The sequence below is a fragment of the Mastigoproctus giganteus genome, chromosome 9 (assembly GCF_048544385.1).
Source record: "Mastigoproctus giganteus isolate SK-2022 chromosome 9, ASM4854438v1, whole genome shotgun sequence".
In the NCBI taxonomy this organism is placed as follows: domain Eukaryota; kingdom Metazoa; phylum Arthropoda; class Arachnida; order Uropygi; family Thelyphonidae; genus Mastigoproctus; species Mastigoproctus giganteus.
In genome coordinates this window covers 188,300,333-188,315,451 of record NC_143583.1, presented here as the reverse complement: position 1 = coordinate 188,315,451, position 15,119 = coordinate 188,300,333, and the positions used below count along the sequence as shown (strand labels likewise).

General features: G+C 37.5%; 1 protein-coding gene across 3 annotated transcripts in view; it reads right to left on the bottom strand.

Annotated features, from left to right (window-relative positions):
* LOC150080956 (uncharacterized protein ZK1073.1-like) overlaps positions 1-15,119 on the bottom strand; it is a 404,766-nt gene that overhangs the window by 35,891 nt on the left and 353,756 nt on the right. For all 3 annotated transcript variants that reach the window (XM_090381331.1, XM_090381332.1, XM_090381333.1), the window contains one exon: positions 1,429-1,480. In XM_090381331.1, coding sequence (XP_090237457.1) covers positions 1,429-1,480 — 52 coding nt within the window. The remainder of the gene's footprint in view (positions 1-1,428; positions 1,481-15,119) is intronic.

Here is a 15,119-nt window from a genome sequence, read left to right as displayed (position 1 = left end):
TTAAAGATGTATTGCAACCTCAAATTGATGAAACTTTTGAAAAAAAAAAAAAAATAAATAAATAGATGCTTTAATATGTTAAGCATGTTCGGATTCTTTTCATTCCTAAAATCCTTTAACCTTGTTCAAGCCAAGGATATTTTTACATAAAATGAAACACCTTTCGTGATACAGGGGGTACACACACTGCTGTTTTTTTTCAGCTGATGTATAAACTTGCTTTCTTGCATCATATTCCACTACTAATGCTACTGTTATCTGAAAAGATAACCAAACTTCAGACTTGTAGCATTTTAACTACTACTTAAACAAGCAAACCCTTCTTGATTATGCTGATTTCATTGAGAAGGACCACACTCATTTATTAATCTGGTCTCTCTAATTGCAATGGGTTATATTCTGATGCATCCCATTTCTGCCAGATGACATCTCTTATGAGTGTCTGACAGGATGTTCTCAGGACACTAACCTTTCATATTGAGAGAGAGTTTTAATGCAGCAAAATGCAAGGTCTTTACATTTGGGGAAGAGCAATCCCAAAATAAATTATACAGTTGGTGCAGTTGAGTTAAAAACAGTAGTATAGGAAGAAAGGGATCTGGGTGTTACAATACAGGCAGATATGAAGTTTCCTGAACAGTGTAAACAGGCAGCTAGGAAGCCCATGGTGTCCTATCGATGATTTATTGAATATTATCCTGTAGAGATAGGAAGGTCATAATCTCACTATATAAGGCAATTGCAAGACCACATTTGGAGTACTGTGTTCAAGTATGGAGACTTCATTTGAAAAAAGCCATTGAACTTTTTGAAAGCATCCAAAGACAAGTAACACGAATGGTGAGATCGGCAAAAGGATGACTGTACAAGGAAAGACTCCAATTATGTAGACTACAGAGATTGGCAACCAGGTGCATCAGAGGTGACCTGATTGGGGTTTATAAGGTTCAGAGAGGGATTAGTGAAATGAATCAAGGTGGAATTTTCACTGTTATAAAGAATTCCAGAACTAGAGGACTTAATTCAAATTACAGGGGTTGAGGTTTAGAGTAGATTGTAGGAAGCCTTTCTTTTAGCCAGCGAATTGAACAAGTTGCCCTCGCAGGTAGCTGAGGCTGACAGTTTCAACATATTCAAAGGTCAATCAAAGGTTCCCGCCTCATACAGGTAACTGGATAATTACCTGTATGAGGATGGAAGCATATAATTTGTATTTTCTTATGTACTTGTTTTTTTTTTTTTTTTTTTTTTTTGGCAGTACAGCAAAAGCATGTGGCTTTCTTGTACTATATGGCAAATACTATTATTATCCCATTTCTGCCGGTGACATCTGTTATGAGTGTCTGACAGAATGTTCTCAGGAAACTAGCTTTTCATATTGAGAGAGAGAGAGAGAGAGAGAGAGAGAGAGAGAGAGAGAATACTTACTTAATCCTAATCCTTGGCAGAAGAGAATTAAATTATGAGCCAATCTTTGTGGCTGTGGAAAACAAAAAAATCCATGATATAACAATTTCATTTACAAATATATTGTTAGTTTAAAAAATTAACTATATTTCTTTAAATATTCTTTTAACATTTTATGTAGATGATAAGGATATTTCCAAGGAGCACTGCATTGTGAAAGCAAAACATCTTTTCTTTCACAATGCAATGTTCCTGGCATTCGGTTACTTCCAAGCAAATGGTAATGCCAAAAGGTTAATCTGTTATTAATTTAAAATGATGGGACATGGCTGGACACCTGTTTCAGGACTTACTTATCCCTCATCTGATAGCAGGTGGTCTATTGAAACCTTCTCAGAAATGCATACATATGTAGATTAGACCTATGTTGTTCCATTTGCATAAATTATCTTGAAATTTTGTTAGTATCTGTTAAATATGTTTCCAACTAATTGTAGACAGTTTATAATAGATGGCACAGCATCAAAATAGCTTTGAAAATCAGAGAAGATTGCACATGTTGATGTGGAGCTACAAATCAACAGGTGCAATAGTTGTCAGATTTGGAGTTACAAAAGACAGAACTGAAGAATTCTGGCTATATAAACATTAGTTTTATTTTTATTTATTTATTTTTTACTATTTTGTATGAATTGATTTCTCTTACATAATTTCTTTCATAATTTGTTTTATAATCGTTTTTTAAAATTCTGATTTGATTTTCAACAATAATTTTACTCTAGTTTTGAGCATTAATATAAGATGCATTAATGTTCTAAGGCATTATGTATATGGTTTTCATTTAAAAAAAAAAATTCAAAATTCCATTAAAAAAACTCAGTCCGCACAGGTTACTGCTATGAAAATTCACTGCAAGAGTGGCAACCTAACTGCCGAAAGAGTTAAATAAATTACAGATTAACCTTTTGGTAACACTGCAAAAACATATCAAAGGAGGCAAAGACAGATGTCCCCAACTTCATATAACTGGAAATTACTACATTAATGTTGTTTACAAGCAATAATGTATTGTGAAAGCTGAAACAATTGTTTTGTGTTCAGGAAATGCTTTAAGTCAACCTAATGCTAGGAATCAGAGGAGTAAAAACTTTCTGAAGCTCTTTGTCACTAATTACACTACTCTGCAAAAAATTCACTGATGTTTTCTCAGAAAAAAAAATCAGTGAATTTTTTTTCTCAGAAGAGGTTTCTGAATCATTTTCTAATGTTGAATTCAAAAATGACTTCCGTTTGTTTCAATCAAGCCAGGTTCTACAAAAACCATGAGAGAATTTTTTTTCACAAACTTTTATTAATTTTGGCATAATTTGTACATTGAAATTATAACAAAATGTTGCTTTTACCAGACTTTTATATTTAAATGCACGTGAAAACATTATTAAAAAGGGCAGTGTGGTAAAAAAAGTCCACTAAACATTTGCCTCTCTTTTTTGACTAATCTCTACGATAATTCAAATTTTCGTTTCTTTGATTTCCTTGCAGATCCTTCTACTTTACAGCTCCTCTTCAGCATCCAGCAATAGTCAACCATCAAGTTGACAGTCCACTTCCCCCAGTACCTCATCTCCATGTCTTTAATGTCCTGGTGAAACCTCTCACCCTTTTTTTTCTTCACTAACACTTCTTAGATTTTCTGGGAAGTATTTGATGTGGGAGTGTAAAAAATGTACCTTGACACTCGTGGCAGCCCAGCTTCTTGAAGTTTGTTTGCCAACATATTTTCAACTATATTCTTTTAGTCTGGATCCTTCTTGTTCCCTAAGAAGTTCTCAACGACAGATCTGAAGCTAATACATGCCTATTTTTCTCTTTAGAGCCAAGGAGTTCTGCAGATAGTCTGGTAAATTTAAATTGCTTACCAGATCATTGATTTATGCTGCACACCTGGACTCAATGTATCCAGGTGTGCAGACTTCAGTTTCATCTTCAGAAGCGTCACTTTCAGCACTCTCTGCCACCACATTCTCCAATATATAAGTGGCAGGCATGAAATCGGCATGTTATCTCCAAGTGGGACTAGTCTAATGGCAGATGGATTGTTCAAACACTTGTGTGAAGACATTTAACTCATTTTTCAGCACAAGTTTGACATAACCTCAAAAATAAACTGAGCTCACACTGATAAACACTGCTGCATGGAGCTCACAAGGTCAAGAAACAAATGACTGAAGGCAGTGTTGCCAACATGTGAAGATTTAGTTTACAAATTCCCAGGATTTACTCCTAACTTAATACATTCAATAACACGACTCGTGATGTGACAGAAAAAAAAAAAAATGAATAACATCTGAAATCATAAAAAACTGAATTGGACAGGAGAAAGCTATTAGTTTACAAATGTTGAAAACCAAGCAGAGTGGTGTTATCAATGAGTTGTAGTACTTGTAAATATGTCCGCTCTGCTATTTCCTGTCAGAGACACAGTAAGTTGGAATCTTTCCTTTTCGACCTTCTCTGTCTTAGAAATTCTGTCAAATTCATCTGTTGCCTCTATTGATCTCCCAATTCCACTAATCATCTGGAAACTCTGACTTCCTTTATTTGGAACCCAGCTTTCTCCTGTCCAATTTTCTTAACAGTAAGGTAAATTTTTCTTTGGAGATTTTCTCACAAACAATCCTTCCAAGTACATAGCTGAGGTGATGGTCCAGGCACCGCAGATCATAACTTGATGATGGTCTCTTCTTTTCTCCAATGGAGCCTTTCTTTCGTGGCCATTCTCAGCCTCATGTTGCTTACAAGAATGCAAAATGGGATGATCTGTGAGATTTTTTCCTTTGGTCGGATTACCATTTTAAATCTTCTGATATCAATGTTTTCTCAGATCGAGCCAATGAAATTATTTATGTAGGGATGACATTCTTCATTCCACTCCATCTTAAAATCTCATCCTTTATGTAAACCTTGGTTTTCTAATAAATGTGCTAAAGCTGTTCAAGATACAAATGTTGCATATTGCAGTTGGTTTGCATTCAAATATCCAGGTTCATTTTCTGCCTACACCAAAGTTCATGACAATTTTAAAGCTAGTAATTAGTAATTTAGTAATCAGTTAGTAATCAGTCTAAGTTAGTATCAGTAATCAGTCTAGTAATCAGTAAAAGTCAGTAATCAGTCCAAACTAGATTTTGAACAGGGTAAGAGAAGAAAACTTGTTTCTTGTCCAAATGGTAGTTAAGCATTCTGGTCCCTTGAAAAAGCTACTGGCTTTAACTTTCTGCCCATCTATACTCCCACTTCTGTTAAAACCTGATAGTTCTGTTGCCACCTCAGGTAAAGATAAAGCCAAATTACTAGCATCTTACTTTTCTTCTAAATCTTGTACTGTCAGTTTTGTAAACCCCCTTTCCACCATTCCCAGTACACTTCACTCAATGCCTCCTGTGGCATTCCATCAAAACAATGTCAGAATAATTTTGAACAACCTGATGCCAAGAAAGCTCCAGGTCGGTCCTGATGGTATTTCTTCTCTTTTTACAAAACCTGTGCTTTTAAGCTTACTCCTGTTCTGCATTGCCTTTTTTTACGCTTTCTTATTCCACTGGTGTTTTTCCTTCTGCTTGATAATTTTCTCATGTCCAGCAAGTTCCTAAAAAAGGGGTGACACATCCCTTGCATTCAATTATCATCCTATGGCATGTACTTTTACTCATTATAAAGTAATGGAGAAATTCATTAAACTGCAACTCCTAAACTATCTTGCCAACTTTCATCTGATCACTGACTGCCAATATGGATTCTTTCAGTGTCAACTGAACAGTGATATAATGGCTTATGTTAACCATCCATGGAAAATTACACAGGCTAAGATAAGATTGGTGAAATTCAAGCAGTTGCTTGACCATAAACTTCTGAAATTTTAATTTAGTTTTAATAAATTTCATTATTGTAACCAACATGGTTTGTGTCTATAAGACACAAATTCCCAGGGTCATCTTTAGGGTCATTTTAATTTAATGTACAGGGTTGTTTAAATGAAAGTATCCCTATGTAGAGGGCTCTGGAGCTTGTACCGAAGAGAAATTTGGACAACAAGTACAATAAAGAATGTGCTCGCCGTTTATTGGGAAAAAAAAATTAGTTACAAAATTTTTCACTATATGGCACCATAGCAATACAAATCACTTGAACAGCGCTACAATTATTCAATGTGTCCTCCATTTCGGTCAACAAAAGTTCCCATTTGAAGAACAGCATTTTCTATAGCAGAACGTAATGTGTCAGCTGGATCCTTCAGATCTGCCAGAGTTTGACATACTTCCCGATTCACCTGGTTCTTCAAAAACTCCACAACCAGAAGTCACATGGGGTGAGGTCTGGTGATCAGGGTGGCCACGATGTCTGGAAACGGCTGATGACCCGTTCATCTGTAAAGCGTTGCCTTAGCAATCTTTGGACAACGGCGCATACCATCTTGCAGGAATATGGTATCCTGAAGGCACCCATGTTGTTGCAGCTCTGGTATTGCGAAATTTGCCAACATTTCATAATATTGCTGTCCAGCGACGGAACAGGTGTGGGGTCCAGTCGGTGTTACCTGTTCAAAAAAATATGGCCCAATCATGAATGTAGCCGTAAATCCACACCCCACTGTCACTTTTGGAGAATGCAACGGGACCTCTTGGATAACTCGAGGGTTTTCTGTTGCCCAAATGTGACAGTTGTGCGTATTCACTTGTCCATTTAAGCAGAAGTGGGCTTCATCACTCCAAAGGATGTTCCATGGCCAAGTGATATCCACTGTCATTCACACCAGAAACTGAAGTGCGTATGTGAAACGAATATCTGCATCACCATGCTTTAGCATGTGCATCTTGTAAGGATAGTACCCCAACACCTGATGCATTACTAGCCTTACAGCATGTCCCCTTCACGAGAAACAGCTGGCACACTTGTGCTACCACATGGAGATTGACTTGATAAATCCATGACAGCCATAGCCACATCTTTAACACGAGAGGAGTCCATTCGTTTTCCACCTCTACCTGTTTGAGCACCAAGATGTCCTGTTACTTAAAATTTCACAATCATTTTGCGGATAGCACAAACAATCGAATGTAGCGCCCTGCACATTAATATATGCAGTTTAAGAAGCTTAAAAAGTGTCAAATGTGTCAGAGCTATATTTCCCATTTACTGTAATAGGTCCATGTGAGCTTTATTGTGCTTTTGATGCCGGAATTCTCTGATAGCCGCAGCTGCATTGTTGCTGTTCTGATAGTACAGCTTTACTAATAGTGCCTTTTCCTGCAACGTTGTTGGCATTGCTGCTGCTGTAGTGCAGGCAAACATCTACTGTATGAGTTTGAAGAGACTGCTTTGCTTTTATACAGTACAGTAGAGCTGAGTAGTGGCGCGCCATAGAATGACAAATTTTGTAACAAAATTTTATTTTTCCAATAAATAGCAAGCGCATTCTTTATTGTACCTGTTGTCCAAATTTCTCTTCAGTATGAGCCTTAGAACTCGCTCCAGAGCCCTCTACATAGGGATACTTTAATTTTAACAACTCTGTACTGCGAAGCTTTGACTCTAAGAAAGAAGTCTCCAATTAGAACAAATATTAAAGTTTTTGCTATTAAGATAATAAGTTTAGATAATAATTGCTTAAGTATTAAGTAGAGTCAGTTCTGCTATAACACACATTTTTGCAATGTGAATTTGCTCCAACACGACTGATGTATTAGGGAACAATGAGAGTATAACGTGATTTTCGCATTGGCTCATGTGCGATTTCACCTGCGAGTAACACTAGGTGAGCACAAAACCAGGCACCAAGCCAAATGTAGCACCCTGCACATTAATACATGCAGTTTATGAAGCTTAAAAAGTGTCAAATGTGTCAGAGCTATATTTCCCATTTACTATAATTGTGTTGTCAGAGATACACTGTTGTCATTTGCTGTATTCACAAGATAACACATGATATTGTAGGACAACTCGTTTTCAGGAGCTCACATTTTTCTGTTCAAACAGAAATTTCGTGAGGCATGATAGTGTGAGCAGAGGAGCACATTTTTGGAGGTCACTACCATAAAACAATAAAAACAATTTACAGTTCCCAGTTTATTGGACTTTTCAGTTCTTGGTTTATTGGACTTTTCAGTTAATGCATTCTAATTATAAACAGGTAGTAAACTTGATCCCACTGAATTTGTGATAATATCAATAGCTGGAATTCTGTGGATTTTTACGTTAATATGGTGAAATGTATTTCCCCTTCCATAAAATCTTCAATCATATAAAAAACATAAATAAATTTTCAGAATCTTCTCTTCATTCCTATTCTTTAAGCTTCATAAACTTGTCTCATTTGTGCAAGTTTGTTCGTCATTATTGATCACTTATCTGTTTTAAATTTTACAATCCAAAAATAAAAGTAAAATTATATTATAATGAATACCATTTTAATGCGAATATCATTATAAAACAAATCTTCAGATCCTGGATGACTTTCCCTTATTGCTAGTGCTTTATAAGTCATGTGAATGAACTAGTTCTGAAGAAAAATTTCAGTACAATGAATTATTTTACAAGTCCATCTTTGCATAAAAAGTATTGTTTTACAAGAAAAGAAAAATTTTATGCAAAAATATTATCTGGAATGATTATGAGAGGAATACAGAAATGCCAAGCAGCATTCACTGAAGGAAAAAAAAAAAAAAAAAAAACGTTTTTAAAGCCGTAGCAAAAGAATTCCTTGTCATGCCTTCCAAATTTGTTTATGATACTGTAATGGTATATGTATGGGCACTACTTTGAATAAGAGGAAGTTAATTGGGAGATTTTTTTTGCAAAAATTGGTTCTTCGCATAAGAAAATGCAGAGGAAAGCAGATTTTTCAGAGAAAAAGCAAGAGAATTTTTGAAGTCTACACTGCACCTAAAAATTAAATTTCCCACACACACATTTATATTAAAATACAATCATAGGCTTGTTTACCAGTATATGCTTTCAAACAACGTACCTAGGACTTTCTCCCTCTGGATTGTTTGTTAGAAAAAATTCTGCAATGGCATTTACAAGGACGATGCCGTTGCAGACTTTGCCTTCCTCTTCAGAAATAGTGAAATCTGTTTCTTTATCTTCGGTGACATTGAAAAATAGGGAAACTTTTTTTTTTTCCCTTTCAAAATTCAGTTTGGTTTAAAGGATTTGTTTTCCAAATAGCATTTGTGGATGATGAATTGATTCTCCAAATACTTTATTTAAAGTTAAATAACAAGTTAAATAATATATTTAAAGTTAAATAACAAACATATAACTTAATGTTTCCAAAAACTTAGTTGGCAACTTACCTTACTATTAACTTAAGTTACTATCTATGAATTTTGTTTGGAGGTATGCTTTGATCTTTGGAATTCACGATAGAAAGTTATCTAATCACCAAAACCCATCCACAATTTACCAAATTTATTCATAAAGTCATGCAGCTTCTGCTATGAGTATAGCAAACACTTGAAGTGTGTAATGCTTCACTGGATCATATTAGCACAACACTGGTAGAACTGATTACTTTTATATCATGCATAAAAAGCACTTACTTATGGTAAAGTCTGAAGCAAATGTTCTGGTGTACTACTAAACATTTTGTCATCCATCAACCTGTTTTGACATTGTTGCATCTTATCTCTCATTGGTCTTTTATAACTGTGAGAGATAAGGAAGGCAACCTTTATTAATTTATTGAGAGGAAGAGAGTGGTGTTTTGGCTTTTATTTTTATACTCTATCAGCAATGAGTATATGAGGATTTGCCATCATGTACATTTATTTTCTTGAAAATTAAATTTTTCTGCTTTCTGAATTGAGAGAGGGTATCATCTTGGTTGGTAAAGTATGCAGTGAGTTGCAAATGAAAAACTTGCAGAATCAAGGTTTTTTTTTGTTCATTATTAACCTGGGAAAGAAAGGGTTCATTATGAACCCTTTCTTAATGAAAGTAAAGAGAAATTCACAGTTTTAAAAAAAATTCTCATTTTAATGAGAATTTTTTCATTAAAAAGAAACCAGAAAGCTTCTTTTTTGCAAACCCAGAGATCTGGAAACCTGGGTGGCACACCTTTTCGTTTTAAAAATAAAAATGAAAACATAAAAATTGATGAATAACTGGATGAATTGATAAATAACATAAAAACTGATGAATTTGCATATTAGTAGTTACTTTTTTTTATTATTTTTATTTTTGCTAGAGCAAGTAACAAAAATGCTGAAATAAAAAACACTAATGCAGATATCAGATCATAATCCCCTGGGGCTCACCCAGGGTCCTGAGCTGGATATCATCATTCTTCTCTTTCTTGGTGATTTTTTTTTTTTTTTTTTTTATGTGAACCCCAAACATGAGAAGTATTAGAACCTATAGTACTTAGTACCATGCTTGGGTTGGAGGTTGAGGAGACGAAAGAAGATATTTGTTGACATTGGACTTGAACTTCTGTAGATTGTAATTTTCAGGAAATATGTATGTTTGTTTGTTTGTTATTTGGTTTTTTAGGAGCATTAGCAACTAAGGCCATATTGCTCCGGAATATGAGGTGGTCATTCCTTGACCTTTCCGCATACTCCGTATTTGGTGGTGACGGGCTCGAACCCCGGTCTAATCAAGAAGCATGTGCTACGCACTGCTGCTCCTTCCCACCTGGCTACGGAGGCGCCCAGGAAATATGTATGAAGGAAGGTTGTTCCAGAAAACGGCAGTTGAATGAATAAATGAGGAAGATGAAAAGTTGGTTCTGTGGGTTTAAAGTTGGACAGTAAATGGATGTTGGCTGGTGGCGGCATGTGTTCGGATTGTTTTGAAAGAGAGAGCGGGAATTATAGAAGCCAATTCAGAAGAACAGTGCCCATGGAAGTATCTGTAGAAGAGGCATGCAGCAGAAACAGTATGTCTATGAGAAAGCGAGTGGAGAGAATCTGTTAGAGATGAATCATTAATTAACCTAACTGCCCTCTTCTGAATGGAATCAAGAAGCCTGAGAGAGGTTTTGGGGGCACCACCCCAGATGTGGGAACAATATTCCATGGCAGGGCAGATTTGCGATTTATACAGAGTGAGAAGCTGTTTGGAAGAAAAGTAACGCTGAGAGCGAAAGAGAAAACCAAGTTTTTTTGATGCAGAGGAAGCAATATTTGTAATGTGCTTGTGCCAAGAGAGATTAGAAGTCAGGGTAATCCCCAAAAGAGATATATCATTTTGCCTAGAAATTGGAGTGTCACTAAAGATAAGCATAGGAGCAGAAGAATCGTTTTTTTGCGAGATATAAGACAAGACTGAATTTTAGAAGGGTTGAAATCAACTAAGTTGTCTTTGCCCCACTGGAGAATTACCCGAAGATCGGCATTTAAGGAATTGGTAGCAGATTTTTGAGAAGTTGAAGCTGATTGAGCAGGACAAGGTTTCTCAAAATGGAAAGTGGAATGCAATGTGCATCATTGGCAAAACTATGGATAGGATTTCCAGTCAATGGAAGAAGGTTATTAATATACAAGAGGAAAAGAGCGGAGGAAAGAACTGAACCTTGGGGGACACCGGCATTAGTGGAGAAGATAGAAGACAGAGAGCCATCTACCATCACCCTCAGTGAGCAATCAGAGAGAAAACTGGATAACCAATTACTAAAAACAGTTGGCAAACCATAAGATGGAAGCTTGTTTAGAAGACCTTTATGCCAAACATGATCGAAAGCCTTTGAGATGTCAAGAGCAACTACTTGTGTTTCACCGAACCTTTCCATTGAATTAGTCCATAAATGGGTAACATAAGCCAGAATATCACCAGTGGATCGACACTGATGGAATTCATACTGGCAATCGTTGATCAGACGGAAGGTTTCTAGGTAGTTTAAGAGTTGGTGGTTAATTGATTTCTCCATTACTTTAGAAAGAGTAGAAGTAATTGCAATGGCACGATAATTGGATGGGAGGGATTTGTCACCCTTTTTAGGAACTGGCTGGATATCAGCAAATTTCCAAGCAGAAGGAAAAACACCTTTGGAATAAGAAAGTGAAAAAACACAGCAAAGAATAGAATTCCTTTCCACTTCTGTCTCTCTCTCTCTCTCTCCCTCTCTCATGGTAATTCAGATTTTTTTTTTTTTTTTTGGCTGGCGCAGCATAAGCCTCAGGCTTCCTTGTACCATATGGCCAATAATAAAAATAATAATGAAAACAGTCTTGTGTTTTCACAATTTCGGGTTTTTTTTTTCTGTAGAAACGTTATTGTAAACACAGTTCCTCTGTTTGGTGAATCATATTTGAATTAGTAATCTAATCAGCTGAAATGCAAATTTGCAAATTTTTGATTTTAATTTAATATTAATTGCAAATTTTTGGTATTAATGCATGGAAAAAATGTTAAAAATTATAAATTAAAACTAACATACTAAATATGTGAAATTTATAATGTTACGCTCTCCTATACTATATTTCTGCATTCCATATTAACATTATTCATTTATTACAAAATTCAGTTAATAAATATTACAAAGTCCATTTCTGTCCCATAAGAAATGATTTGTTATGGTTAATTTCCAGTTTGAGTTTGCACTCGACAATTGGAATGAATTCTATGGCAAAACACATCTCCCCTTCCAGATCAAGAGCAAGACACTCCTATTCTATAGGAACACCCACCACCTCTCGGCTCCAAGCAGTAAGCACTATGGGAAAGTTGAAAAGCAGTATATATATCTCAAGACGCTACAGCTTTGAGAGATGAGTGGCAGCTAGATGTCACAGTCAAACAGCTCCCACCTAAACATCAAAACTATGCCCCCTTCATGCTCGAATGTGACTCTGAACAGTATTATTGTCAAAAGTCCATTCATATGCCCAGTTGGAGCCATTCATGTCCCTTTTATAGTAGAGCAACATGCCATAATGACAAACTAGGAAATGCACAGGCCTCCAGAAGGAAACAAAGCTGACTCATCTATAGTGGAAGTAGTGATCATTTCACCCCCCAAAAGTGGACGCTCCAGTATGCACTCGCCTGCTTCCCTGACACCTGAGTCACCTTCCTGTAGGTCCTCATGAATGACAACCCCAAAATCTAATCCATCCAACTGAGATGCCTATCACAACCAGAATCACATCAAGGGCAACAGCCCAGCCTCAAAAGAACCAAACGACTAGATCCAGGGCAATTAAGAGACTCCCCTTGACCCCCTGTGTTCAAACTACTTTACCAGAATGTTTGCAGCTTAAAGAATAAACTTGAAACCATTGACAAAATTTTGTTATCTAAAGAATTTGATATGCTGTGCCTCACCGAGACCTGGCTGGAACCCACTGAGGATTACATTGCAGCTATGACTCCCAGTGGCTATGGTACCATACTCACATCCAGGAATAAAAGAAGGGGAGGGGGAATGTTACTGTTCTACAATCAAGCCATCCTCACCTTTGAAAACAGTATCTTTAGCAACTCACATGATTACGAAGTGCTCTATGCACTGCTTAAATTGAGGTCCATTTCTATTGAAGTAATTTCATCTATATACCACCCAATCCTACAATGGAAACAATGCAAGCGGTGACCAACTGGATCCTTCACCACCTCCACTCTCACCAACGAAAATTGTCTATGGAGACTTCAACCTCCCATGTCTGGATCACATGAAAAGATTGCTCTTATCACAGCTAAGCATAGCAGGCCTTAATATAGCCAATGATAACCCCACAAGAGGTACAAACTAAATTTACCTGATTCTCGCATCTATACTGGACAGGTATTTTGAATGAACAGAGGGGTGAAGTGGAAGTGGGTGTTTTTTTTTTTTGGCTGATGCTGCATAAGCTTGCTTTCTTGCATCAAATGCCTCTACTAATGCTAATACTTGAGAAAAGCATTCCAACGAGCACGCAGAACCTGGCCACAGGCGGAGGTATCGCGAGGCAAGAAATAACTACATCGCCAAGATTAAGCAAAAGGAACATGGGAAACCCTGGTCAGTGCAAATGGCAATACTGACCCATGGAGAATTGTTTATAGAGTTGTCATTAACAAGCTCCCAAGAGGGGAAGTGGTTACAGCCACCGAAACTGCACCGGGAAGTTATACCAGAACCTGGAAATAATCAATTGACAACATATTAGACCACATCTTCCTACCTCAAACTGAGCCCCAGACTGAGGAACAGAGAAAACTCTATGAAGAAAACTCCTCTTATTGTACCACGGCAGTTGAGCCCCCCCCTTTACAATCATGGAGCTGAGCATAGCAGCAGCAAACGTCAAAAACAGAAAGCCCCTGGTGATGATAGGATTGAATCAGAGATGCTCAAAAAGGCAGTAGAGAAGATACCAGACATCATTCTAAATCTCTTCAATCGCTGTCTTTCCCTAATAAGTGGAAAACAGCAAGAATAAGACTTATACTTAAGAATCCAACCAAACCCCAGGATAAGCCAACATTGTACAGACCCATAGCTTTGCTTTCTACCTTGAGCAAACTTTTGAGCGGCTTCTATACCATAGATTAGAGACTCACTTCCAGGAAGCGAACATGATGTCACCGAACCAGTTTGGCTTCAGAAGAGGACGCTCAGCGGCAGACACTTTGGAAAGCATAATTGAGGCAGCAAAAAACTGCGACATGAAGTATTTTCTCCTCATATCAATAGACTTTGCGGGCACTTTTGATTCTCTCTGGTGGCCCAGAATCCTGGCCAGACTATGGCGCACCCAAATTCCAGGCAACCTGTTCTGCTGCTTTAGATCATACTTGGATGACAGAAGGATTACAGTGACTACTCCCTTTGCCACTCTCTCCAGGCAGGTCCACAGAGGCTGTCCCCAGGAATCAGTTCTGGGGCCCCTTCTGTGGACTCTTGTGCTGGATGAGTTCCTCAATAAGGAAATCCCTAATATAAGAATGCAGGCATACGCTGATGATCTTATAATGATGCTGCAGGCTAATAGCAGGACACAGCTGGAGACCCATGCAAATCATGCCATTTCTGTTCTGAAAGGATGGGCAAATGGGAACCTACTGGACATCTTACTGGAAAAACACATTCAATACTCCTCAAGGGCTCCCTTGATCCCAGGAGGTCTCCACAGATCAAGATAAATGGAACAACCATTAAACTCCAAACAGAAGTCAAATATCTTGGCGTTATCCTGGATAGACACCTCAACTTCACACCGCATCTTAGTTACCTCAGAGTAAAATTCAGGAAATATTCCGCCCTATTCGCTACAGTTACACACAGAGACTGGGGTCTGAAGAAGAGGGCGCTCGCCATCCTCTACAAGGCATTCTTCATCCCGGCACTGGCTTATGCAGCGGGAGCTTGGTATGCTAAGGTAAGCACTGCTGTTAACAGAAGTAAATTGGAAACCATCCATTGAATAATTCTCAAAAAAAAAAACCAGAGCATGCTGCACGGTGAGCACCCAAGCTCTCCAGGTCCTTGCGGGATGTTTCCCTCTGGACTTGGAGATTGTCGGCTGTGGGCTGCTGCACCAACACGCCAAAGGAAGGGTAATCACACATTTGTGATACACTACAGATCCAACTCTGACTAGACCACAGGAAAAAAGATGCCTTACAGACCACATGAGAACAGTGTGGCAGAATCGGTGGAATGACTACACTAAAGTCCGCATAACTAGAAGCTTCATACCAGACATTAGACGTGTTTATCC